At 38.1% G+C, this 26,330-nt stretch overlaps 1 protein-coding gene across 3 annotated transcripts in view; it reads right to left on the bottom strand.

The window, feature by feature from the left end:
- TMEM33 (transmembrane protein 33) overlaps nucleotides 1-23,167 on the bottom strand; it is a 38,656-nt gene extending 15,489 nt beyond the window's left edge. The window contains exons 1-8 of one of the 3 annotated variants that reach the window (XM_007125175.4): nucleotides 23,039-23,167; nucleotides 22,799-22,870; nucleotides 19,137-19,231; nucleotides 18,416-18,603; nucleotides 15,181-15,248; nucleotides 14,409-14,542; nucleotides 9,288-9,371; nucleotides 3,170-4,892 (exon numbers count right to left, since the gene is read on the bottom strand). In XM_007125175.4, the coding sequence (XP_007125237.1) occupies nucleotides 4,763-4,892; nucleotides 9,288-9,371; nucleotides 14,409-14,542; nucleotides 15,181-15,248; nucleotides 18,416-18,603; nucleotides 19,137-19,231; nucleotides 22,799-22,843 (744 nt within the window). In that variant the 5' untranslated portion in view covers nucleotides 22,844-22,870; nucleotides 23,039-23,167 and the 3' untranslated portion in view covers nucleotides 3,170-4,762. Of the gene's footprint in view, nucleotides 1-3,169; nucleotides 4,893-9,287; nucleotides 9,372-14,408; nucleotides 14,543-15,180; nucleotides 15,249-18,415; nucleotides 18,604-19,136; nucleotides 19,232-22,798 lie in introns of those variants that run through there. The other 2 variants (XM_007125174.4, XM_028492009.2) reach the window with 2 other exon arrangements.
- Between the last annotated feature and the right edge of the window lie 3,163 nt (nucleotides 23,168-26,330).

Raw genomic sequence — 26,330 nt, forward strand, 5'->3', positions numbered from 1 at the left:
TTTGCCCATTTGGTCTCAACTTACAGATACATACGCAGGCAAAAATTCATATCAAAAGCATTTGTCTTATTTTAAAGTTACAAAAGAAAATAGTCTAGGTTGGAACTAAACTGTCATGAACCAAGAAAAAAAATGGTTAGTTTAAAAGTACTGAGCATATCAAAAAAGTAGGTCTGGAAAACTATGATGGAAAAAGTGAAATGATTCTTGGGCCTTTCCTTCTTCTGGAATGTGAGCTAATTTTTAGATTCCAGCAAAGATACCCAATAATAATTTTTCTCTATCATTTTCTAAGAAAAAGAAGCTGCTTTAGACTAAAAAAATACTGTACTTTATCTCTTGTCACATCAACTCAAATTCAGTGCAGGTCAGTTTTCCTATTTGCGCTGCACAACAGGAGAGAGACTACTCTACAGTTAATCCCTCACACAGGGATGTGTTCCTTTGGGATGTGTTCCCAAATACCACCTCTGAAGATGAACATGTCATAGAATAATTACTACCAGGAGACCTCCCAAACTTTTAGCAGCTCCTTTCTTATCCTTAGTATCAGATCCAGTCACAACTTTCCACCCAGAATATTATAACAGGCCTGCTCATTACAACAATCTCTGGAAATAACTCCTGGATTTATAAAACATATATGCCTTTGGTATATTATCTGTTGAGCTACACTATCATATATCCTCTGTAGAATTCTCTTAACTCTAGAGAAATTCCAACGAGATGATAAGTGAAACTATCAATAGTTGTCTCTGCAACTCAAACTGAATTTACAAATCTAGGTACCTTTCTTAATATCCAAAAATTTCAATATGCTTTTGTATTATTGTGAAAAGTCTAAATTTTAAGAGATGGAACTAGTTACACCTTGTACACCTAAAAAATGACCATGAACAAATTTTAAGTACCATTTTTCTACATACCTGAAATGAAGGAGAAAGAGCAATTTTATAATTGATGTGTTTAGGTAATTTAGGCACTTATGAAAACAAAAACAAAAACGCAGAGAGACCATGATCTGAATAACACCAATAACTGTGGCCTATTCTACTATTTACCTAGAAAGCAGATATTAACAGGGTACTTCTTCCAGCTTTCGAACATTTCAATATTTTAAAAATGTACTCATAGTAAACGCTTACTAAATATTTACTGAATATTGAATAATTACGTATTAAAGAGTCATGGAATTCAGGTCCTTAGTTTTATGCTGACTCAGGATTTAGTGGCATTTAACCTTCCAACACGCCATGTAAAACAGCTGAGGACTTCTTGAGGAAAGAGTGCCACCTACTGCTCATAAACATAACTGTGGTTACTTTCTCCCTTGAGGTTTTCATTACACAATAAAAATCAGTCTCAATTTGGGTGACAGCATTGAGGCTAGCAGATCAAAAGGGGATTTGGGTAGATGGGTGGATGGGAGCTTCAGAACTGTATTAATTAAAACAGATTCCTTAGCATGAGATAAGGATCTTTACCACAATCCCTCAAAATTAATTTCATTCTTATCTCAAAATTAAAAAAAACAAAAACTCTCAGTTCTGCTCGTAGCATTATATACACACTTATTTTCCTTTTTCGGATGAATAATATTCATGTCCTAAACTCACAAACCTAAACTGATTTTTGATCCTGATTTTTAGGAGGAAAAGAAGTATTCTGATAGCTTTACAATTCTTAGTTATACAACAGACCATAAATCCTTCACAACTTCTGGTTTAATGTTAAGCATGCCTTGATTTTCCCCATAAGGGAGGTTCCTAAATAACTAGATTCAATTTTTTTTTAAAAAAAGGTTAGCTTTCTTTCTTGCTTACTTCTTCTAGGAGCATCTACCTTCGTGAATTTTACCCCAAGAAAATTTAAATACAAATTGTTATTTATGAAATTTCTCTTTAGACTGATGTTAAATAGTTAAAATTCATGAGGAATCAAGTATACAAATGGAATATAGAATTTTTGTTAGAAATAAAGTAAATTTTGTTCCACCTGTCCAAGAAGGTTTTAATATCTAAAAGTACTAGAAGAACAGCAGCACTATACCACTTCCTAAAGAATTAGATATTCTGGATGTGAAATCAACTTTTTTTAAAAACTGTAAGTAAAAATAAATTCAGCTATGCAGCTATAACTTCTCCTAGTACATTCATTCTATATACTCTATTTCCTTAATTTTTAATTTGATAGATATGCAAGTTATCCTATAATTTCAGATGTCAAATTAGCTAGTTCTATGTATTTATACTGCAAAATTCCTAACTACATGTTCATGCTAACTAAACATCTAGTAATGCTCAAATTGTAAGATTTATTTTTTCATGAGTTTAGGAGTATTTTGTTTATAAATCAAGCCTTCCTTTAAAGAACACGAGCATATCAGAAATATAACTCCATTACGTGATAAAACCACTGACTTTTGAAGCACAGAGGGTTTTAAATTGTAATAGTATTAATGTTAAATTCTTTTTGTTAAACATGAACTATTTCCTTTAGGAAAATCCTTTTGACCAATAGTAATTTTCAACATAAAGAGGAAAAACTAAAAACAGAGGCATACTTATAGATCATTCAAAGAAATATCATGGTAGAAACAGAGCACACAAAAAGAAAATTAATAAAAGGAAAAACTGGTGAAATGTGAATAAGTTCTGTACCTTAATAGTTAATAGCATTGCTCCAGGGTTAATTTCTTAGTTTTGATAAATGTTGTATAGTTATGGAAGCTGTTAACACAAGGAGAAGCTGAGTAAAGGGTATATAGGAACTCTCTTTACTATTTTTTACAACACTTCTACAAATCTAAAATTATCTCAAGATTTAAAAAAATTGTAAAAGCAAACAAAAACACCTAGTAACTTAAAAGTATGCCTTCAGCTGCCAAAATTTCTTGATACAATTCAAAATTTTAAAAACGTCATTAGAAATCAATAATATTTTGTTTTTTGGGTTTTTTTGCGGTACGCGGGCCTCTCACTGCTGTGGCTTCTCCCGTTGCGGAGCACAGGCTCCGCACGCCCAGGCTCAGCGGCCATGGCTCACGGGCCTAGCCGCTCTGCGGCATGTGGGATCTTCCCAGACCGGGGCACGAACCCGTGTCCCCTGCATTGGCAGGCGGACTCTCAACCACTGCGCCACCAGGGAAGCCCAATAATATATTGTTTACTTAACCTTATAATTACTTTATTGCTCTAGAACATTTAGTTTTTAAAACCATCAGATAGTGATACATAGTGATAGTGAGACTGCCCCACCCCTACAATCAACTGTATATTACGAGGCTTCTCTAACTTAGTAGATAAATATTACAAAATTACAAAAATAGCTGGTGACAGTTGAGCTATCAAGTAGGTATCACATTTCTATAGATCAAAAAGTTGAATAAAAAGAAAACTGATGTTACTGATAAGTCACTGAGTATACTGGAGAAATCCAAGTTACATGCACATAGAAGAAAACTGGTCACAAAAAACCATTACATTACTCTGTATTTACATTTTGCAAGGTTTTAAACATTTCCAATCATGCAACAATAAAGATCAGAATGAATTTTAAAAAGGAGTTAATGGAAGCTCAATGAACACATTTAACATATTATACAACTCAAATCACAGTTGCATAATACATCCAATCCCCCCAAATGCAGCTGTGCGTCACACCACCGAAATGCGCACTATTTCCCCCACAACTCCTCCCCTGGCTCCATTCCCAGGCAATAACCTTTCCTATAAACCTTTCTATTTAACCTTTTAAGTCAGATTTGATGGGTAAGTATGTATAATCTTCGTTATTATTTCAGAACAGATACAAAGGTTAGTCATGCGCTCAATCTTCAGTTACATTCCTTTCAAAGGCATCTGAATTGCTGCAACTGTCTATGAAAATCAAGCCTAAGAAACCAAGAAAACTGGCAGTCAAGAATCTGATCAAAGTAACCGTATAAACTACAGTAATACTAAAACCTATGTGTCCACATTTCTAAAAGAAGAATTACCTATTTGAGAAATGTTACTCCATGGGTCTGTGAAAGGAAAACTGTCCGACTACTGTATTGCTCTCTGATGTAAAATGCTTAGGTGACCACAAATATTTACCCAATTGGTTAACAAGCTTTCAGTTGGGCCTTTTTAAAAAAAATATTCAAAGCCACAGAAGTAATTATGAAAATAAAATTTTGGAAGGTCATAGTATAAGATACATATAGAATTCCTATTATAATGGTACATCCAAAATAAATCTATCCTAACAAAGCAGCACAAAATCAATTTAAAAGCAATCTGAAATTAAATACAGTGGGAAGTGTTTTTGTTAAAATCATCAACCAAAATTACTGAATGGCAAAAGAATACTGTCTCAAAATATACTGAATTTACATGTTAATGTTACTATAATGAACTCATGCCAGATATAAATTCAGGTTACCAATTAGATGAAAACAAATCTTAGAGCTATTTTTACCAGAGAAATAAATGTACTTCATGATAAAGGCACAGCAGCATCTAAAGAATTTTTGATACATTTATCACAAAATTCAAACTTCCCTATTAACAATACATTACAATAAAGTTTCTCAGAAAGTGTTTAAACGGCTTGATTTAACATGCCAGGAAAATGATCATTTTTCTTTCGAGATGCATTTATGTAAATTATGTAAATTGCATTGAGGTCAGTTTTACACCTGGAATTAACCATCCATAGCAGAAGTACCAGCAGCTAACAATGCTTATTTATATTATATATAACTTAGCTGGATGTTAAACTATGCAACTGTTGGTGCCAGTCTGCTTATAAAGGCAATGCTCTGGAGACAAAGTCTTCTCACAAACAGTGGGCAAGCAGGTTTCATTATTAGATGTTCAACAACAATCCTCAGTTCATTAAACAAGGTCCTGCAACATAAAATAGTTTTCTTTCAGGAACCCAATGAAAAAGCAACGTAATGCAAGAGCAAATACTAATGAAGGACTTTCCCACAGCCACTAAAGAATCTGAAGAAGTAAAAGAAGTAACCATGATGCACTGTAGGGAACATACAAAATAAAATTCCCCAAACCAACACCTGTTTCCTTTTTTGGGGAAAAAAATCATTTAACAAAAGCATTTAATAAATGGCTCTCTCTGAGGGCTGAGATTAGGGATGATCTGTATCTTCTTTACAGTTGAGTCACATAATTTTCATATCTGACTTAGGCAAATTCAACTAGTTCTAAAAAAGAGACCAAGAAAGTGAAAATTATATAATATGAGCAATCCCACATACTATTTCCTTAAAAGAACATACTGCCTCTTGGAGCTTTCCTCATCTGAAAAATGGGGCTATGTACTTATTGGAGTCATAGTGAAGTTTAAATGAGACAACACAGAAGATGCTCAATAAATGTTACCTCCCAACTGGATCATTCCATTGATCAAATAAGCTCTTGTTTGCCTTCAGACTAAATCCCACCTCCTCAACATCCCATGCCTTCTGCAATCTTGTCTCAGTTGAATTTCCTGCTTCATCTCCTACCACTCTCTGCCATGATGCCCATGTTACGCTGCCTGTTTTGAGCCCAGGCTGGTTGTGGATCACGACTTTGCCTTAACTGTGCCACTCGCCTACGAAGTACTCTTTATTACATACTGTAATCACACACATCACACATATTGTACAGGTTAGTAGACACAAAATCATGTATACTGTACTGTAATATATAAGTGCTTTAAAGAATCATCAAGGATAATTTTGGCTGTTCATAATTTTTATGTGCTGACTCATCCTACGTAAAGACACGACTTCTACCTTTTTGTATGCTCTGTGTTATTTTTATGGTTAGGAGAAGGCAATAATCTGTTTTTTAAAAGGATGTAATACACTCTCACACAAAAACAGGAAGGAAATTTGGAAAGATGCACATTTATCTAAAAACCTGACCTTCCTCTTGTATCTCCTATCTTTGTGACAGCCGCATTACTCATGACTCTCCAAGGTTCCCAGGCCAGAAACCTGGAGGTCTTCTTTATCTTATCCTTCTTCCCTAAGCCCCAAGTTCCAACCCTCCTAAACAGCTTTCAAATTTATCCCTTTTTTACCACTGAATTAGTTCAGGCTCTGGACTTCTCTAACAGTTTCCAAACTGGTCTTTTTGTCCTTTTGGTGAGCCTGAAATCCATCTTCTGGAATAGTATTTCTAAATCAGACCTTATCGTGTTCTCAACCCCTCCACATTACAAACTTCAAATGCTCTTCCTACCTCAGAATAAAGTCCAAACCCTTCCACATGATCTAGTTTCTGTCTCCCTTTCTGGGCACAGATCTTCACTACTTCCCTATATACTTCCTCAACTCAAGTGACAACTACTGGCATGCCAAGCGCATTCAGGCACCCACATGCCAAAACTCAGACTTCAAAAGGCTTGGCCTTCTATCACCACCTCCTCTGTGAATTCTCATCTGTCTCCCTCTGCACTGTGTGCCTTCACAGCACCTTCATCATCATACTGACTTATGTAGCTATCTAATTCACTCAGCTCTAAGTCCCTAGAAAGCAGGTATTTCAATCCCACATTAAGCTTGTTATCATCAACACACAATCACTGTCTTCGGAATAAATGAGGCTAATGAATCAAGTTAGAGGGCATCCTGAAAACACTCTAGTTAAACCCCTTCAGGTTACTGATGAGGCATGCCTCATTCTTGTATTCATGGTTCTATCCCCGGCATAAACAACAGCACTTTTAGTGGTGATGAAAATGTCTATCTGTTTGTCCAATGCAGCGGCCATCAGCCACGCATGGCTTCTGAGCGCTTAACAATATGGTTAGTGTTGACTCAGGAACTGAGTTTTAAATTTTATGAATTTTAATTAATTTAAATGTAAATGGTCAAATGTGGCTAGTGGCTGCTCTATTAGCACAGCTCTGCACAATCTACACTAAACATGAACAAAGGATTCATACCACTAACTTGAGAATAAATATCGTGATAAGTGAACAAGGTACAAACTGGCTATATAGACTGTCTCATAACCCTTAATAAAAAAAAAAGTATAGTGGAGAAAATGTAGTTTTATAGCCTGCTTATCAATATTTATAAGCCCAAATAGTTTCCATTACCTTTCCACTGTTTTGATTAAAACGTGTACTAATGCAAGATGTTTATTAGCACATATTTGTGTTATCTTATAGCACTGCCATCCTTTCTTTTCTATTCCACTGAACACTTCTACATTTTTATAGGTGATGATATGATTTAAGGATATGTGGAGAAAACAGGAGTAGAGAAGAAGAGGATATAAAGAAGCAGAGAAAAACAAATCTACTGATGAAAACTGGATGCCAGGGTAGGGAACCAGAATATAATGTCTAAAATGAATACAAGAACCAGAAAGAAAAAGGGAAAAACTCATGGAATCAAGTAAAATTAAAGGTTTATTTTTGACTAGAAACTCATTAAGAACCTATGTCTAAAGAAAATAAGCTCTATTTTAGGAAGTACTGTGAAAAAGACATTGTCTGTGAGAGCATAAAAACCCCCTCAAAAGAGAATCAGAAGCATAAAAAAAGGAAAATAAACTATTTATTAAGAACCTAACAGAATCTAAGCACTTTTAAAAACACTACTTCATTTCACCTCCAGAAGGAGGTTTTTCTCTCTGTCAGTGAAGAAATTAAAATTTAAGTAACTTGCCTGAAGTCATAAACCTGGCAATTGATAGACCAGCATTCAAATTCAGTTTTTACTTTGCTTGTGAAAATATAATAGAGATCATGCTAACACACTCACTGGATTTCTGGCTGAATTCTACTATATGATGAATTTATTTTAAACGTGAAAACAAAAACTATGTTAACATTAGTATCTGAGTAACATATTTAAGAAGCTATTAAAAACATCTATTCAGGGGCTTCCCTGGTGGCACAGTGGTTAAGAATCCGCCTGCCAGTGCAGGGGACATGGATTTGAGCCCTGGTCTGGGAAGATCCCACATGCCGCAGAGCAACTAAGCCCATGTGCCACAACTACTGAGCATGCGCTCTAGAGCCTGTGAGCCACAACTACTGAGCCCGCGTGCCTAGAGCCCGTGCTCCGCAAGAAAGCCACCACGATGAAAAGCCCGCCAAAATAAATATATTTTTTTAAAAAAGAAAAAAAAACAGCTATTCATTTTTGTTTTCTTCTAACTTTTGAGATCAGAAGGCATAATTTATTATACATTAATTTAAGCCTCCGTTCCTCAATATTATGATAATTTACTAAAATATTTCTCTGCTTCATTTTTCCACTCCAAACAATTCTGCACGAGGCTATCAGAAAACTATTATGGGGCTTCCCTGGTGGCGCAGTGGTTGAGAGTCCGCCTGCCGATGCAGGGGACACGGGTTCGTGCCCTGGTCCGGGAAGATCCCACATGCCGCAGAGCGGCTGGGCCCGTGAGCCATGGCCGCTGAGCCTGCACGTCCGGAGCCTGTGCTCCGCAACGGGAGAGGCCATGGCAGTGAGAGGCCCGCGTACCGAAAAAAAAAAAAAAAAAAAGAAAACTATTATGATCATGTCAAAACCATCATTCCTATACATCCAAAAAGTAAGTTCCAAACTTCTTACCCTGAAACTCAAGAAGTTTTATGATATGGCTCCAATATACCTTTTAAATCTTTGCTCCAACCACTCACCATTCAGAATTTCCCTTAGAGTCAAATAGGTCTACTCAATGCCCCTTAAACTCTGCTTTTATCTTCTTGCCTCTGAACTTGTTCTGTTTTCCTACCTAAAATGCTTTTCCTTATTCTGTCTATTCAAAGGCTTTAATCCTTCTAGAACAAATTAAAATCTCTATTTTGTGAAACTTTCCTGGACTCTCCTCTCTTCTGGCTCAATGATCTCTCCCCTGTTGTGGACTATAGTACTGATATAGTAGAATAAACATGACAATTCATCATAGATTGACACGTGAATACCATATCCTAAACTACTGCTTCTTTTCTTATTATTTGACATGTGTTTTTTGTTTCTTCAACTAGGAAAGTGCCTTGAGAGTGGGACTTATGTCCTACACATTTTAAAACTCCTTAAGCTTTAGCACTGTTTTAGAAGTGGTCAAGAAAAGTCTAGTCTTAGTGTCTGAAAAGAAGTACAACCACCTCATCAATCCTAGGTAGTTCTAAGGCCTAGAACTTAAATGCACAAAAACATTGCTTGCTTCTAAATTCTAACATAAAAGTTAAACAACTCTTAAAAGTTACAAATACTGTATTTTACAATACTCTTAATAAATAAAACAGGTTTAAACTAATCACCAGCTTACCGACAATATGGATTTCTTCGAGAGGAGTATCGAAGAGTAAGGAATCTATAGTATATAAAAGGCTGGAGCAAACTTCCTTGACCACTGAAATAAACAAATACAAGGGCAATAAATACACATCATCAATTCATATGTATACTCTCAAAATTTAAAGACAATTTAATTGGAGAATGTGTGTGTCTTCATTCATCAAATGGTCACAGTAATATCTATCATATCTAAGTCCAAGTTATTCATGTATTCATGTAGGTATTACTTTTTTTTAATTTTTAAAAGCTTTTAAATAAACCAGCAAATATTAAATAAATGCTTCAACAATTACCACTAATAACTGATAATAAAGTTTTAAAATGAAAAGTAATTTATTTTATATAAGCAAATAAGAAAACTAATAAAACCACACAGGGTCACTAGTAAATTTACATAGCCTACACTATGTATTTTTCTTGGTTTATAAAACAATGACAATACCTCAAGAGTCATATATATGTTTACGAAATTCTAAGTCTGGAATACTTTCCTAGGAAAAACTATCTTAAGATATTCACTAAAATAACTACAGATAAAATGCAGCAACAAACTAACATGGATAGTTAGGTAACAGGGCTAAGTAAATCATACGTTTGACGGACTTGGTATGCAACTACTTAAAATCTTGACTATGAAAACTACACAGTAACTCTGAAGAAAGCAGAATATAAAGCTATACATATTACTACAACTATATTTTAAAACTTTTGGGGGGAATAAATGCATTAAGATGCTAAATATGGTTTGTTTTTTAGGTTAACTTTTTTTAGTCCCACCCCTCACCCCCCACCCCCATTTTTTTTTTTGGCTGCACCACGCAGCTTGTGGGATCTTAGTTCCCCAACCAGGGATCAAACCCGGGCCCCTGCAGTGGAAGCGTGGAGTCCCAACCACTGGACCGCCAGGGAATTCCCTTTTTCGGCCTTTTTTCCCCTAAACTGTGTGATATTACTGTCATAATAAAAATTTACACGATTACAAACTTATAACTAAATGTAATATCCACCTTCCCCAATAAATCATATAAAACTTTTACTCTTTAAATTGAGAAATTCACATATTACAGAAAACCTAAGTAGAAAAGAATATTCAATGAAAAACAAATTTTCCATCAGCCAAGTTAGTTCCTTCCTCAAAGTCATAGCAGTCTCTAATACATCCTTCCAGAAATTTACATAAACAAGTGTATATAATGACTAATACACAGTGCTCATTTTGTAATGCACTGAATCCATTTAACTCTAGGAGGAAAGTGGTATTATTCTGATTTTAAAGATGAAGAAACTGAGGCAGAAAGAAATACACATGTCTTTAAACACACACACCCCAAAATATAAATGGGGAATACCCTACACAGTTCTCAACCACTTTTAAACTTATTATATCTTGGAGATCATCCCCTATCACAACACATAAATTACCTCATTCTTTTCACAGCTTCAAATATTCCATCTTATGCATGCACTATTATGTAACAAGCTCTCTACTAATGAATAAAACTACAACGATCATCCTTTTACTTGTCTTTGCACGTGTGTGTGTATATGTAAGATAAACTCATACACTACATGTATAAGAAAACTCATAGAATGTTCACTTTTTTTTTTTTTTTTTTGTGGTATGCGGGCCTCCCTCCGCTGCGGCCTCTCCCGTTGCGGAGCACAGGCTCCGGACGCGCAGGCCCAGTGGCCATGGCTCACGGGCCCAGCCGCTCCGCGGCATGTGGGATCCTCCCAGACCGGGGCGCGAACCCGGTTCCCCTGCATCGGCAGGCGGACGCGCAACCACTGCGCCACCAGGGAAGCCCCTAGAATGTTCACTTTTAAATACAGAGCTTTATGCATTACTGCTACAAGTTTAACTTAATAAAGCCTTCTAATATCAGACTGTGCTTCTACCATGAAACGTAGCATTTAAGGAATAATGACTTAAAATTGTTTTTAATTTTACAGTTTGTGTTGTGGTCAAGTGACACACTTGAAACATGAAGAGCTTTTCTTATTAGGGATTGAATAAAACTTTATTACTTAATTTTAATTTTTTAGAATAACAAAGTGATTCCCCTATTTAAATATTTCTGGTAAATTCTCATTTCCTTTACAATCTTAAAAATTAAAATCAACTTGTACATAATAAGTGTTTAAATAAAAGATTAAGTAGCACAATTGACTTAATATACCAATATAGTCAAAACTTGGTGCTCCAACAAAAAATTCACTACAGTTCCAAAAATGAGGCTTTTTTTGGGGGCGGGGGGGCTGTGTTGGGTCTTCACTGCTGCGCACGGGCTTTCTCTAGTTGCGGTGAGCGAGGGCTACTCTTTGCTGTGGTGCGTGGGCTTTTAAGTTGTGGCTCACGGGCTCTAGAGTGCAGGCTCAGTAGCTGTGGCGCACCGGCTTAGTTGCTCCGCGGCACGTGGGATCTTCCCACACCAGGGATCGAACCCATGTCCCCTGCATTGGCAGGCAGAGTCTTAACCACTGCGCCACCAGGGAAGTCCCAAAAATGAGGTTTTTGTTTAAGTGTGCCTGGCATCTCAGCATTTCATTATAATTCTCTTAAGCTTACCTAAAAGGAGAACAAATTATTTTGTTTATTAACCAGAATCTGGAGGTTTCAGATATAGTCACCAATTACCTCCACATAAAGAGTTAGTTTTGGTAGCTACATTTTAACTTTCACCCAGGTACATGAAACAAATCACAGAACCTCGTGTGACTCAAGACCTGATGACCCAAGAAACAGAAAAGTGAGAAAGAAAGAGGGCAAAAGGTTCCTTTTACCAATTAAAATGTTTAAGTGTATGATCAGTTTAAGTGTATGACGAAATCACAGAACCTCGTGTGACTCAAGACCAGATGACCCAAGAAACAGAAAAATGAGCATGAAAGTAAGAGGGCAAAAGGTTCCTTTTACCAATTAAAATGTCTAAGTGTATGATCAGTTTAAGTGTATGACGAAATCACAGAACCTCGTGTGACTCAAGACCAGATGACCCAAGAAACAGAAAAATGAGCAAGAAAGTAAGAGGGCAAAAGGTTCCTTTTACCAATTAAAATGTTTAAGTGTATGATCAGGATCACAAAAAAGAGATGAACTAACTTCTAGGGTGAAAATTTCAGAGTGGAATAATCGACAAATACAGTTGCATCAAATTCTATACCCAACATTCATGGTATGTTACAACTAGAAGGAGTTTTGGCAATTACTTATTTCAACTACTACTAATTTTTTAAGTGTAGAAAATCAAGGCCCAGAGGCTAAGTTAGTGGTCAAATTAACCAGAATCCAGCTCCCAAACACCCAATAAGAAGTCTTCCCATTGTATCATTCCAGGACCCTATTTAGATTATATTATCTAGTTTGGAACCCCACAACTTAAGCAACATGTGGTGATCCTGGAGTTTTCAGAGGAAGGTATTATTTATAAGAATGGTACAGATGCATTTATGAGGAAATCTAGAAAACTCTATTACCAGCTTAAAGAAAGACTGCTAAAGAAAGAAGTAACTGTCAGGTATATAAAAACCTTACTAGTTAACCAAGGCAATGAACATTAAAATGAAATATTTCATAGACAAAAACAAGTTTGTTACAAATTAATGAGATTATGGAAAACAGGTAAAACAGACCTATTAGAGGACAATTTGGTATGGTCTATTAAATATAAAATGCACCTAGCTTAGACTCAGCAAAAGTACAGACTCGCACAAAAGTATAAGCAGACAGGTAAAAAAAAATGTTTACTGCATCAACATTTGGAAAAGTAAAAATTTGGAAACAAATGGCCATCAACAGGGGAATGGGTAATAAAATATAGCATAATAATATGATGGAACACTATACAGCCATTAAATGAAACAAACCAGAAATATGAATGTCATATAAAAAGGTCACGAAAACATACTGAACGAAAAAAGCAAGATGCAGACAATTGATGCCTTTGATGTAAAATAAAAACTAAACAAAGGGACTTCCCAGGTGGCACAGTGCTTAAGAATCCACCTGCCAATGCAGGGGACATGGGTATGAGCCCTGGTCCGGGAAGATCCCACATGCCACGGAGCAACGAAGCCTCTGTGCCACAACTACTGAGCCCACGTGCTGCAACTACTGAAGCCTGCACACCTAGAGCCCATGCTCCGCAACAAAAGAAGCCACCACAATGAGAAGCCAGCACACCGCAACAAAGAGTAGCCCCCACTCATCTCAACTAGAGAAAGCCCACACGCAGCAATGAAGACCCAACGCAGCCACAAATAAAATAAATTTATTTTAAAAACCCCAAAAAACTAAACAAAACCCCGCACCCATAAAATAATAATATATATTTTCTCTCCATCTGTGTAAGTACTTTAAAAGAACTACATACATGTACCCATATCAAACTCCTTAGCTCTGGGAAGGAGAGGACAGAATCCAACTAAGATTCACAGTCAAATGGTATTTTAGCTTTTATTTGTAATGTCCTATTAATTGAGAAACTGAAAATTGAAAAAGCAATAATCTGGGCAGAAATGTGGTTTTAAAACTTAAATGCAAGAATACAGATAGAGAGGTCAATACTATCCTAATGTTCTATTTTTATTTTATTTATTTATTTATTTATTTATTTATTTTTAAATGTTCTATTTTTAAAAGGAACGCTTTCTTTATTAATGCATTCCTTCTATAATTAACATACAAACAAAATATGGAGGTGGCAGTAAGCAACTAATAATACCAGACCTTAATTTTTCAGATTTTTCTCTAGTATGGGAAAAATCATCTCAATAATGTTAGAATGGACTAAACTAGCCTTCCTAAGATTCTTTCAAAAGTAGTTATTCTGAAATTAATTTTCAAAATGTTAAATGATAAATCACAAGGAATAATAAAGAAGACAAATGCCTAGGTTTATCACAGTAAACTCAGTTTACTATACTCTCAGGTTCTCTACTATCATGTGAAAAGATGATTGCTAAGATCCATCTAAGCTCTGAATCTCAGTATGTACTTCAATAGATGTAAGCAAGATAAAATTTGAGTTGATACATTTATTATGTTCACTTAGACACCAGCCTCCTAAAATAAATATATTTTTATTCTTACCTAAAAAGCATAAAAACTGTAGCAGGCATCAAGAATATTTCATTACAAGCAATGAATTTCAGAATATTCTGTTGATTAGCGCTTAATTTATCCAAGAGAGATCTCAGCAGAGGTAAACTATTTGAACCCTTTGCCTAAAACATAAGAAAACAAACATTAGAAATAACAAAAGCATTTTCGATCACTCAATTATTTTCTTTCTTTAGATAAATTGCATATCCAATACACAATACAACCAAAAGACAATTATTTGAAAATGATGATATAAAAATTTACAAATTATTTAGGGACAAAAGTTAACATATTTTCCTGCTTTACTGTATTTTCTATATTCGTAGAGTTAAATAGATAAACAAGTTCAATAAAAGTCCTTTTCATTCATAGACACTTTATCTTCCTTAAGAAAGATTAGATTATTTCAAGAAAAGTGGTGGTTATTTCTCTCCAACCATAACAAAACCTGGCTACCCAAAAATACAGTTAAAGTATCTGTGACTCCTTAGTTGATTAAAGGTAGAAATTACAGAGTCCAATTACTGCTGTGATCCAAGAACTTAAATATAACCTCTTATCTACAAAATGTACTATTTTATTGAAACTTAAACAGTAAAATATACCAAAACTTTCAAATCACGAATTTAGAGCAAGCTTGTACAGAATATAGGACCTTTTTGTGACAAATGCCCAAATGTCTTAAAACTCAAATTTGTGTCAACTACCTGTAAATCCAGGAGTCAAAAACAGAAAACAAAGCCAGCACAATTTTACTTACATCAAGGACCTTTTTCGTGTATGTGGCAGCATGAAGTAAAGAAAATAACAAGACTGGGAAAATACTCACTGAAGAAAATAATTAAGGAAAACATTAAAAATTCATCAAGCACTTTGCAAAACAGGCTATATATTATGTTCAAATATACAGATCTAAAATGGCATCTGCTAAAATGAGTTCAGTGATGGCTTTTGGTCTACTGATACACTTTATAAAATGAAGGTTTTTTAATCTGTAAATAAGAAAGTCAACTTTCATTTTTTAAACCTCATAGTTCTTTTTATGAAGAAAATAGTGAAAAAAGCTTTTTCACCTATTCCTATTGGATAAAATATTGTGAACATTGGCTAAATTAAGTTGAAATCTAGGCCAACTCCAAGCGTTAAGTAATACAGCTTTTAACCCTACAATGGTCATCCTGGACAGAATAACTTAGCCTTCAAATACCAAAATAGTCTTTTGTATGGCTTTCATCAACTCAGTTGCTTAGGAAAGAGTATAGAGTAATGGTTTAAAGAGTAGTTCTCAAATTTTCCTCAACTAAAGATCCTTAATTCTTTGTTTCCTACAAGGGCCCCATTATTTTGAGATACTGTTCCAATCAAGCTTTTACAGTTAATGTGTTCTCAATCTGTACAAATAAAAAAGACAGTGTATATTTGGTTTTATATATAGTCAATTGAGAGTCTCATCAGTTTAATTACAGACGTGAGCAAAGAATCCTTATATTTGAGTTTCACTGTTTGGCTTTATGTCATAGATAAAATATACAATTTTCATTCAGCTTTTTGAAAAATGGAAATTGCTCAAAAGACTTTACACCAATTTCTGCTCGGTTGATAACAAAAAAACCCCATTTGTCCAAGTTATTTCCATGAAATGATATAGACAGTTAATTATGAAGGGCAAAAATACTTGTCCTAAAAATAGTAGCAATTTCTAAGAAATAAACCATTATATTTTTCTACACCAAATGAAAGCTTCGTGTGAGGGAAATGACCACTACAGCATAACCTGAGTATAAAATTCATTATAACCATAACTCATCATTTAAGACCCAAAGGTTCCTAAGTTCCAGGTGGCTAGTAAAACACTGACCTATAGCCAAGTATTATAAGAATCCTAACTCTCTAATATAAATGTTCTCCGATTAATATCCTCACTAATTCTTCTGTGCCACTCATAAAATTGAAGTAAAATGCCAATTTCCTGAGATCATACACACACACACACACACACACAGTTTTACACTTTTAACAGAATCTTAATTCAGAGTCAAGATATCTGGGTTTCACTCCTGGCTCTGACACTAACTTCATTTCCCTAGGCCAAGCTCCATCTTCTGTCATATGAATTTGCAGCGATCAAACCTAGGGATTTCTAATGAGTCTTACATCTCTAACATTCTATAGTTCACAAATCCTTGATAAGAGATTCATAACCTTAGCATTCACTGTTACGTTTAAACTATTTAGAAAACACATGGGGTGAAGAGTGTACAATAGAAAAAGGACAATACAACACCTTTCTAAGAGCAAAGATCAGAACATGACTTTGGGATCACCTTTATTAACATAATACCCAACTACTTTAGCAATCAGATTAGTATTTCTTGCCAATTAATAGTTTATGTTATTCCCACTGCATACTCCCCCCCTCCCCTCCCTGTAAGAATTTAAAGAACATTAAATCCTTAACTCCAACATTCCCTAGAGATGGCCTAGCAAATAACTAATTGGATAGAAAAGGCAAAGAGGTTGTCTTCACTGTCATGAATCATTTGGCACCGTCTCAGGATTCACTCAATAAAACTGTCCCAGAGGTCAGTATTGATGTATTCAATTTGCTCTACATTAATTATCTAGAAAACAGCTTCTATCATTTGTTTTTCTTTTCAAAGAAATTTTAAGCTAGTAAGTAAGGGCAGAAATATGAACCTCTATATAATTTCCCATTATATTTCAGAAAAGCAAGAATTTTAATATTGGTGATTATAAAGGACCTCAGTGAATGTGGCTGACAAAAGCAGGTCAACCCGATGATATGCCAAACAAATGTGCTTATCATTTACAGTTGTAGTACAATTACCTAGTGAGTTTTAACTACATTACTACTCACTTGCCAATGTGATGCCAGGCAAGTTACTTTAAACTCTTTGAGCCTCAGTAGCCTTATCAATAATATAATGCTCACCATTTTTTTCAGAGTGTTGCAAGGATTAAGTATGTCAAGTCTGTATATACTGGCAAAATAGGTGCTCAAAAAAATGTCACTTTCCTCCTATTCTCTTTTCCTTAAAACTTATAAACAATCTATTTAAAATTTGATACTTCATAAACATAGAAAATATTATCTAAATAGGCAGTATTTAGTGTTAGAGATATATTTTATTGTGCTTTCCATTATGTACAGTTGTACCATAAATATTCAATAACACTTAAGAACAGTACTTCTGAAAGTACAGAATACTTCCCTGAGGGATGATTCATGGGGGGGGAGGGGTGGGGGGTGGACAACCGATTAAAATGATTAAGTTTAGGGAACACTGATAACTCTTAGGTCTCACAATGCACACTACCATATCAAAGGTCCTACAGTAAAGAAATCTATTTAACAATGTTTAACCTATTGCTTCCCAAACATACCAAACTGCAGAATCCCTTCCCCTCCTTTTTATTGGCTCCAGAGAGTATCCATGTGTCCTTATATTCTACTCTATCCATAGCAAATACTAATTTCTATTTATTTTACTGATTAATTATCCCATTCTCAGCTTAAGTAAGTTATTTCTTGATTAATTTCCATTTGTTTCTAGCTCACTGGGAGTTGAAAGAAAGAGCTGAGGATTTCTCTTTTCTTAAGGCAAGGCATCTGGGCATTTTCCCAAAGAATGCGTGAATTAAATGAAGGAAACATATACTAAAATAAGTACTCCATAGGCTTGTGCTTTGAATCTGAATTTTAAAATATCCATTGCTAATAAAGAAGCTTACAAGAGGCAAGATCAAAGAGACAAAGTTTAAAATTCCCAATCAGCTCTTCAAAATTTGGACTTCACATTTCAGAGTCAGAAATTCTTACACTTAATGTATCTTCATTCAAATGAAGTGCCAACAAACCAACCAACCCAGGCTTCAACGAACACCCTCATTGCTGAATCCTTCCTGTAGCAAAAAATAAGATCTCCTATACACTCAGTAGGCAATTTCACTGTCAAAAAGGTACAAAAGGATACTTGTAACAGGGTAGGAATTGACAAAGATGAGTGAATACAACAGGTAGTGGCAGCTGTCCTCTAACAAAGCCTGGGCCAGGAATGCTCTGCTTAACTGGAAGTGTGGTAATCTTTGGTGCAGCCTCAGAGCACTAGTCAGAGCATTTGCCAGCAAAGCACGTTGGTAAAAGCTTGCTGCTTCATGCAACCTGCAAATTACCAGGGGAGAGGTTATCAGGAGACATAAACAACTACCCTGTCTTTTCCTCCTTTGTGAATTGCATCATAATTGCACAATACCTAAATCTATTACCTGTCAATAGAAAAAAAAAATTGCTTGACCCTACTATACCTTTTCAGAAGCATCACTTTATATATATATACCCAACTGAATTTTTATTTATTTATTTCTATTGAAGCATAGTTGATGTACAATACCCAACTGAATTTTATAAAGCAGTCATTCTTCCTTTTAACAATCAAAAATGCAAAAAAAACCATGAACTTATCTCATCCCCACATCCATTTTCTCTCAATTTTCAATGTGATATTACTTTTCACAAAGCACATGATATAAAATATACCTCCAGTTGGTATTACTAGAATACTAGTGCCTTAAGGATGAGACCTGTGTTTTATTTGTCCCTGAACCCCTTGCAGTTTAACAAGTGTGACACCTAAAAGGTATTCCAGAAAAAGTGAACAAGTGAATACCAAAGGCAGAAACATGTATAATACATACCCAAGAAGAGGCAGAACAAACAAAGCAGAGCAGTAAACTGTGAACAAGCGAGAAAGCCACATTGCCGTGTCCAGTTTATTGGCCATCAAGAATTGCTGAATGTAAAAAGAAAAATACTGTAGTAAATTAAGCTTGCAAATTATGCTTTTAAGGATGAATATTATGTAGTTTTATTCCTATTCAAAATGTCTCAGGGCTTCCCTGGTGGCACAGTGGTTGAGAGTCCACCTGCCAATGCAGGGGACACGGGTTCGTGCCCCGGCCCGGGAAGATCCCACATGCCGCAGAGCGGCTGGGCCCGTGCGCCATGGCCGCTGAGCCTGCGCGTCTGGAGCCTGTGCTCCGCGGCAGGAGAGGCCACAACAGTGAGAGGCCCGCGTACCGCAAAAAAAAAACAAAAACAAAAAACCCAATGCCCCTGTAGCAATTGATTTTTTAAGATCATTAAGTGTAAACTCTTAGGGCAACTGTTTCATGTATATGCTCAGTAACAAAGCCAAACTCCCTACCGTTTTTTTTTTTAAACAAGTTTGTTTGTTTGTTTGCAGTGGTTTCTTTGCTGCGAAGCATGGGCTCTAGGCGTGCGGGCTTCAGTAGTTGTGGCACTCGGGCTCAGGAGTTGTGGCTCACGGGCTCTAGAGCGCAGGCTCAGTAGTTGTGGCGCACCGGCTTAGTTGCTCCGCAGCATGTGGGATCTTCCCGGACCAGGGCTCGAACCTGTGTCCCTTGCACTGGCAGGCAGATTCTGAACCACTGTGCCATCAGGGAAGTCCCCTCCTTATAGTTTTGATACGGAAAGCATAGGAAGTACTTAAATAGAAAAATACCAGTTGACATTAAAAAAAAAAAAGACTAATTAGGCAAGAAAAATTTAACTACAATTGTCTGTATTCCTTCAACACTTGTAATACTGGCTTCACCTACTTTAAAAGAACATTAAATAAGAACTAATTGCTCTCAAGAGAACCATAATGCCTATTCTTAGAAAAAAATCTCAAATTCAAACAGGGAAGTCTCAGGTCTGAGTAAAAAGGCATCACACAAAGCCAGTTTGGACTAAATCAACCTTACAAAGGAGAAATGTAAAACCATGGTTAATAGTCACTTAGCCTCTGGATGATTTGCCAACGTACACACAAAGGCCTGGCATACTGTAGGGGCTCAAAATATGGCTGTCAGGTGTTAATGGCACCTGACATTGTCCCATTATTCACACCTCCGATTTTATGACTTTCTTCATCCTCTTGAAGCTCCCTGACAAGTCTTAGCCTGATTTCTGCGGCCCTGGATTAAACTTCTATATATCACTTTCTTCTCCATTTTTTCCTCATTCTATCTTTCCTTTTGCTTCATTTTGCCAACAGATGTGTCCATCATCACGAATGCAATAACTTAAAATTGGTTTTCTCATTCAAACTGTATTGTGTCAAATTCTAAAGTGGCTTTTACATTTTTTGATAGAACCTACACAAACAATTTTTACATCAAGCCCCAATACAGACATATGTGAGTATATAAAATAAACAATCTCACAAAAACAATATTTATCTTTACTATGTGTGATAAATTTTGGTATTTTGTATTCTATTTAATGTTTTATAAACAGTGTTTCCATGAAAAGGATTTCAAATCTCACTAATAGGTCTTAACCTGGAGTCTAAAACAATGCTCAAAGCAATCTGACTTATTTATCATTTGAAAGAAGATATAAAAAAAAGCTTTGGGGAAAAATGCAAGTATCTTTTAAAATTCAAGGATGCTTTTTATTTAACTTTATTGCATGCTTTCTAACAGTATGCAGGTAATTTCAGATATATGCCTCCACTTTATTCTACCCAATCCTACTACTGTTACTCTTCTAAATTTAAATGATTACCAGTAGTCAATGCTTACAGTGCTCAGTTTCTCTACAAATATTCAGATTCTACATGATAGTTTGAAATTTAATTTTAGAACATTTTCTTTAAAACCTATTTGTTTACAGTGTTCATTTGGTGATAAATCACTGAACTGTGCATTTCATCTTGTACACTTTTACGCATGTGCATTTTACTACACAATTTAAAAAGGGTTTAAAAAAGCGTATTGGTTTACATTTTAAGAGTGAACTGACTGACCATGTTACAAATAATTCAGGCAAAAAAATATAATGTATCTTTGGGTGAAAAAACTATTGAGGTGAAAAATTATTCACACAATCTTAAAGTATCATGACATAGAACACTTTTTATTTACAAAGGGAAACAAGTTATCTTTACAATAGAGACTCTGGTGGACACCACCTTAACCAAACGATCAAACTTATCTCCATGGGGCTTCCCTGGTGGCGCAGTGGTTGCGCGTCCGCCTGCCGATGCAGGGGAACCGGGTTCGCGCCCCGGTATGGGAAGATCCCACATGCCGCGGAGCGGCTGGGCCCATGAGCCATGGCCGCTGAGCCTGCGCGTCCGGAGCCTGTGCTCCGCAACAGGAGAGGCCGTAACAGAGGAAGGCCCGCATACCACAAAAAAAAAAAAAAAAAACTTATCTCCAATGATGAGATAAATCAACATAAAATGTTTCCTGATATATATAATGCCCTGAGAAGAACGGAATATCACTTATTTAATAATCCTACCAAAATGTTTAACCTGAATCTAGTCATCTGTGGGGGCGGGGGGGGGCGGGAATCAGACAACTCCAATTTGAGAAGCGTTCTGCAAAACAACAGGTCTCAACTCTCGAAAGACAAAAATGGGAGGAGGAGGACAAGGGAACTGTTCCAGACTAAAAGGGACCAAAGGCCAGGAAACGCAATGCACACTTTCTGAATGAGTCTGGATAAGGAAGAAGCAGCTTTAAAGGACAATTGAGGAAATCTTAATATAAATTGTGTATTAGGTTGATAACACGTTATCAACGTTAAATTTCCCAAATTTAACTGCAAAAACTGCTGTGATAACTGCACTGTGGTCACGTAGAAGAATACTGAAGTACTTATGGGTTAATGATCATGATGTAAGCAACTCTCAAATGGTTCAGCAAAATTAAGGGAAGAAAAAAAGAAAAAGTGTGCATATAAAGAGACATTGCAAATGTTTGAAAAGAAAAAAGTCACTCGGCTCAGTTCACATACTTAGTGTTTAAAATTAGAGGACAATTATGCTTCTGGTACAAGAAACTAGTAAGCAGCAAACCTGCATCTTAAAAATAAAAAAGTTACAAAAGCATAATAACATTTCTCTTCGTAAAACGACGAAAGGAAAAGAAAACGACCGCTCCCCTTTCTGCTTAAAAACGGGCAGAACGGTTCTGGGCCAACACGCGCGTGCGGAACAAGGCGTGTGTTACGCCTCGATCTCAGGTGGCATCTTCAACCCTAGGACACAGGACAGGGACCGAGGGGTGGGAAGAGGAAAGAAGGCCCAATCTCCGCGGCATACAGGTGGGCATGCAGATGAGGGCCACCTGCTCCAGGCCGGCCCGGTGTCGCTTCAGAACAGAAACCTGTAGCTCCCTCTAACGTCTTCGCTCACGATCGGCCCTCTCCCCACCCCCACCCCCACCAGTAATCCCAGTCCTGAAAGCAAAGAGCCTCTGCAACGCCTCGGACCCGACTTCCAACACTTCCGGCTCCTTCCTAACTTGCAAATCAAGCCACACGGCCCTGCCTGCTCACTTACCACTGCGCCCGCCCCCTGGGGGCCGTTCGGGGCCGTATCCGCCATGGGGGTCTCACACACGCGTCTGGGACGCTGCAATCGGAAAGGGAAAAGAGCGAAGGAAGGTCAGCGCCGGGGCCGCGACTCCGGGAACTGGCTTTCCTGCTCCCGGCGGGAGCTTCCGAGCCTCCACAGAGCAAACGACTCGCCGCTTCAGTGCAGCGGACTGTCCCGCGGGTACCCGCAGAGGCCGGGAAATACCTGTCCGGCACCGCCAAGGGCAAAGCTGGGTTTCTAGAAAGAGCGGAGCGAAGGCGGAGCTTCGGAACAAGGCCCAACGAGGCCGGGCTAAGGCCGCCGGCTCCAGGTTATTGCCGAACCCGGAAGTGCTCCCTTCACTTCCGTGGGGAAGAGGCGGTGACGCAGAGGGGAAACCCGCAGCGGTGCCCTGAGGCGTGACGGGAAGTGTCGTTTTTCTGGCTTCGGCTTTCCGTGTCGTGCACGCCCGTTGCTCTGTAAGCTAAGAAGCGGGGCTGGCCAAGCAGCTTTTGTCTCATCGTCACAGCTCAAAGATGGTCCTCCCTGCCCATGGCAAACCACGAAGGCTCTCTACTCCCTGATATAGAAGCCTCAGAAATGTCTTCTTTGCTGTTTTGTTCCGGGGGCTCACGAGGCCCTGTGGTGATACTTCTAACAGTTCTTTCAGCAGGCACTTCCTGAGGCCTGCTGTGTGACAGACTCCATACTTGGCAAGGAGGATAAAAAGATGGTTGTGACACAGACTAAGGGAGAGATAGGCAAGGTGAAATCACGGCACACTGCTTGTGTCCTATGCGGAGGGGCCGAGTTAATCACAGGAGGCCCTAATCAGAGGGGTCTGGGAAGGGTTCCTGGAAAATCTAATTCTGGCCCTAGGCTTTGAGGTAGTTCAAGGAGAAGGTAGCTACATGGGGGAGGGGATTGCAGACGGCAACAGAAAGCACGTGAAGCAACAGGACAGAGAACTTGTTCAGTATAACCACAATGAACGTGCCAGTGGAGGCAGGGATGGGCGCGGGAGGTGTGTGTGTGTGTGTGTGTTTGGGGGAGGATGTGCATTGTGCAAGATCTGGGTTAGAGAGGCCAGGAGGTGTGCTAAAGAGAGGATCTAAACTTGACCCGAAATCCAGAGAACCATGGTACAATTTTAAGAAGTGTGACATTGTGAGACATAAAAAGATCACTCTGGAAACAGGATAAGAGGATGATCAGAGAGGCAAATCAAAAGCCTGGTGCTTAATAGGGAGGCCATTGCATATATATATATGTATATATATATAGCAGAGAAGTGATGGGATTCTGAACCAGGCAGTGTTATGGTGGAAGAGAAGAGGAAAGATGACTTGGAGAGGCCATCCAAGATTTGGTGACTGACTAGATATGGGTGTGCTGGAGAAGGAAGGTCATCTCTTGAGACCTAGAGAAGAGCTGTAGAGAAGGAAGACTTAGAAGAGCAGGACATTGAGAATAAAATCTGAGGGGTTTGGGGGGAGGAAGCTGACTAGAGATATACAGGCAGCTGGTATCACACTTGAAAACCACGAGTCTGTAATATTTTGACTTCTCTTAGATGTGTAGATTTCCACCAGTAGCCATGAGTAGTTTAGGAGCTAGTCTGCTGAAGCTGACAAGTCAAATGGTGCCATCTTGAAATCACAGTAGGGGCTTCCCTGGTGGCGCAGTGGTTGAGAGTCCGCCTGCCAATGCAGGGGACACGGGTTTGTGCCCCGGTCTGGGAGGATCCCACATGCCGCGGAGGGGCTGGGCCCGTGAGCCATGGCCGCTGAGCCTGCGCTTGGCAACGGGAGAGGCCACAGCAGTGAGAGGCCGGCGTACGGCAAAAAAAAAAAAGAATCCACCTGCCAATGCAGGGGACATGGGTTCGAGCCCTGGTCCGGGAAGATCCCACATGCCATGGAGCAATTAAGCCCGTGCGCCACAACTATTGAACCTGCGCTCTAGAGCCCGCGAGCCACAACTACTGAGACTGTGTGCCACAACTACTGAAGCCCGTGCACCTAAAGCCCGTGCTCAGCAACAAGAGAAGCCACCGCAATTAGAAGCCCACAGACCGCAGTGAGGAGTAGCCCCCGCTCGCCGCAACTAGAGAAAGCCCGAGCACAGCAGCAAAGACCCAATGCAGCCAAAGATAAATAAATAAATAAATATTTTTTTTAAAAAAGAAACTACAGTAGACTTCTGTTTTTCTAAGGCCACTGCCCAAGTTCAAGTCCTCAGGATCTTCAGCCTGGATTACCCATCTAAGGTAAAATGCCATATCTTCTGCACTCCTCACATATCGTTTACTTCATATTTTTATAGCACTTATTAAAACCGTTCACCTCTGATTGGGACTTGAACCCATGTGCCGGGACTGGAACCCAGCCTAAACCCAGAATGGGACTTGAACCCACAGACTTTTAATTAGAATCAGTCAACTCATGTCTGGACTTACTGAGGCTCAGGTTCTTTGTGTCTCAGTGCAGAAGGAATTCATCGAGAGGCAAAGTGACAGGCAAGAAGTAGCTTTATTAATATAGGACGTTTGTGAGAGATGCAAGCAGGTAGGCGAGGGGGCTCTGCCCCAAGGATTAAGTGGGATACATTTTTATAATCAAAGGAAAGTGGAGGAGGGAGAAAAGACCCCCTTCTTCCTCATTCTTCGAGTAGCCGTCAGGTTTACATCAGTAGTTCCTCCTTCTTATGGAGCAGGAGAGTGTCTGACCCTATGAGGTCAAACTAGGACTGTCATAAGAGTTTATTCAAATCAGCAGAAGGGTGGTAACATTTTTCTTTCACTTAATGACCTGGGGCATATCTCCTGCTTTATATTTAAGCAAGCCTGCTTCCTTCCACGACGTTTCTTTCTTTTTTTAAAAAAAAATTTTTATTTATTTATTTTTGTCAGCATTGGGTCTTCGTTGCTGTGCACGGGCTTTCTCTAGCTGTGGTGAACAGGGGCCACTCTTCATTGCGGTGCACGGGCTTCTCATTGTAGTGGCATGTCCTGTTGTGGAGCATGAGCTCTAGGCACACGGGCTTCAGTAGTTGTGGCACACAGGCTCAGTAGTTGTGGCGCACAGGCTTAGTAGCTCCGCGGCATGTGGGATCTTCCCAGACCAGGGCTCGAACCCGTGTCCCCTGCATTGGCAGGCGGATTCTTTTTTTTTTTTAACATCTTTATTGGCGTATAATTGCTTTACAATGGTGTGTTAGTTTCTGCTTTGTAACAAAGTGAATCAATTATACATATACATATGTTCCCATATCTCCTCCCTCTTGCGTCTCCCTCCCTCCCACCATCGCTATCCTACCCCTCTAGGTGGTCACGAACCACCTAGTGATCTCCCTGTGCTATGCGGCTGCTTCCCACTAGCTATCTATTTTACGTTTGGTAGTGTATATATGTCCATGCCACTCTCTCACTTTGTCACAGCTTACCCTTCCCCCTCCCCATATCCTCAAGTCCATTCTCTAGTAGGTCTGTGTCTTTATTCCCATCTTACCCCTAGGT

The sequence above is a fragment of the Physeter macrocephalus genome, chromosome 7, assembly GCF_002837175.3.
Source record: "Physeter macrocephalus isolate SW-GA chromosome 7, ASM283717v5, whole genome shotgun sequence".
Classification (NCBI taxonomy): domain Eukaryota; kingdom Metazoa; phylum Chordata; class Mammalia; order Artiodactyla; family Physeteridae; genus Physeter; species Physeter macrocephalus.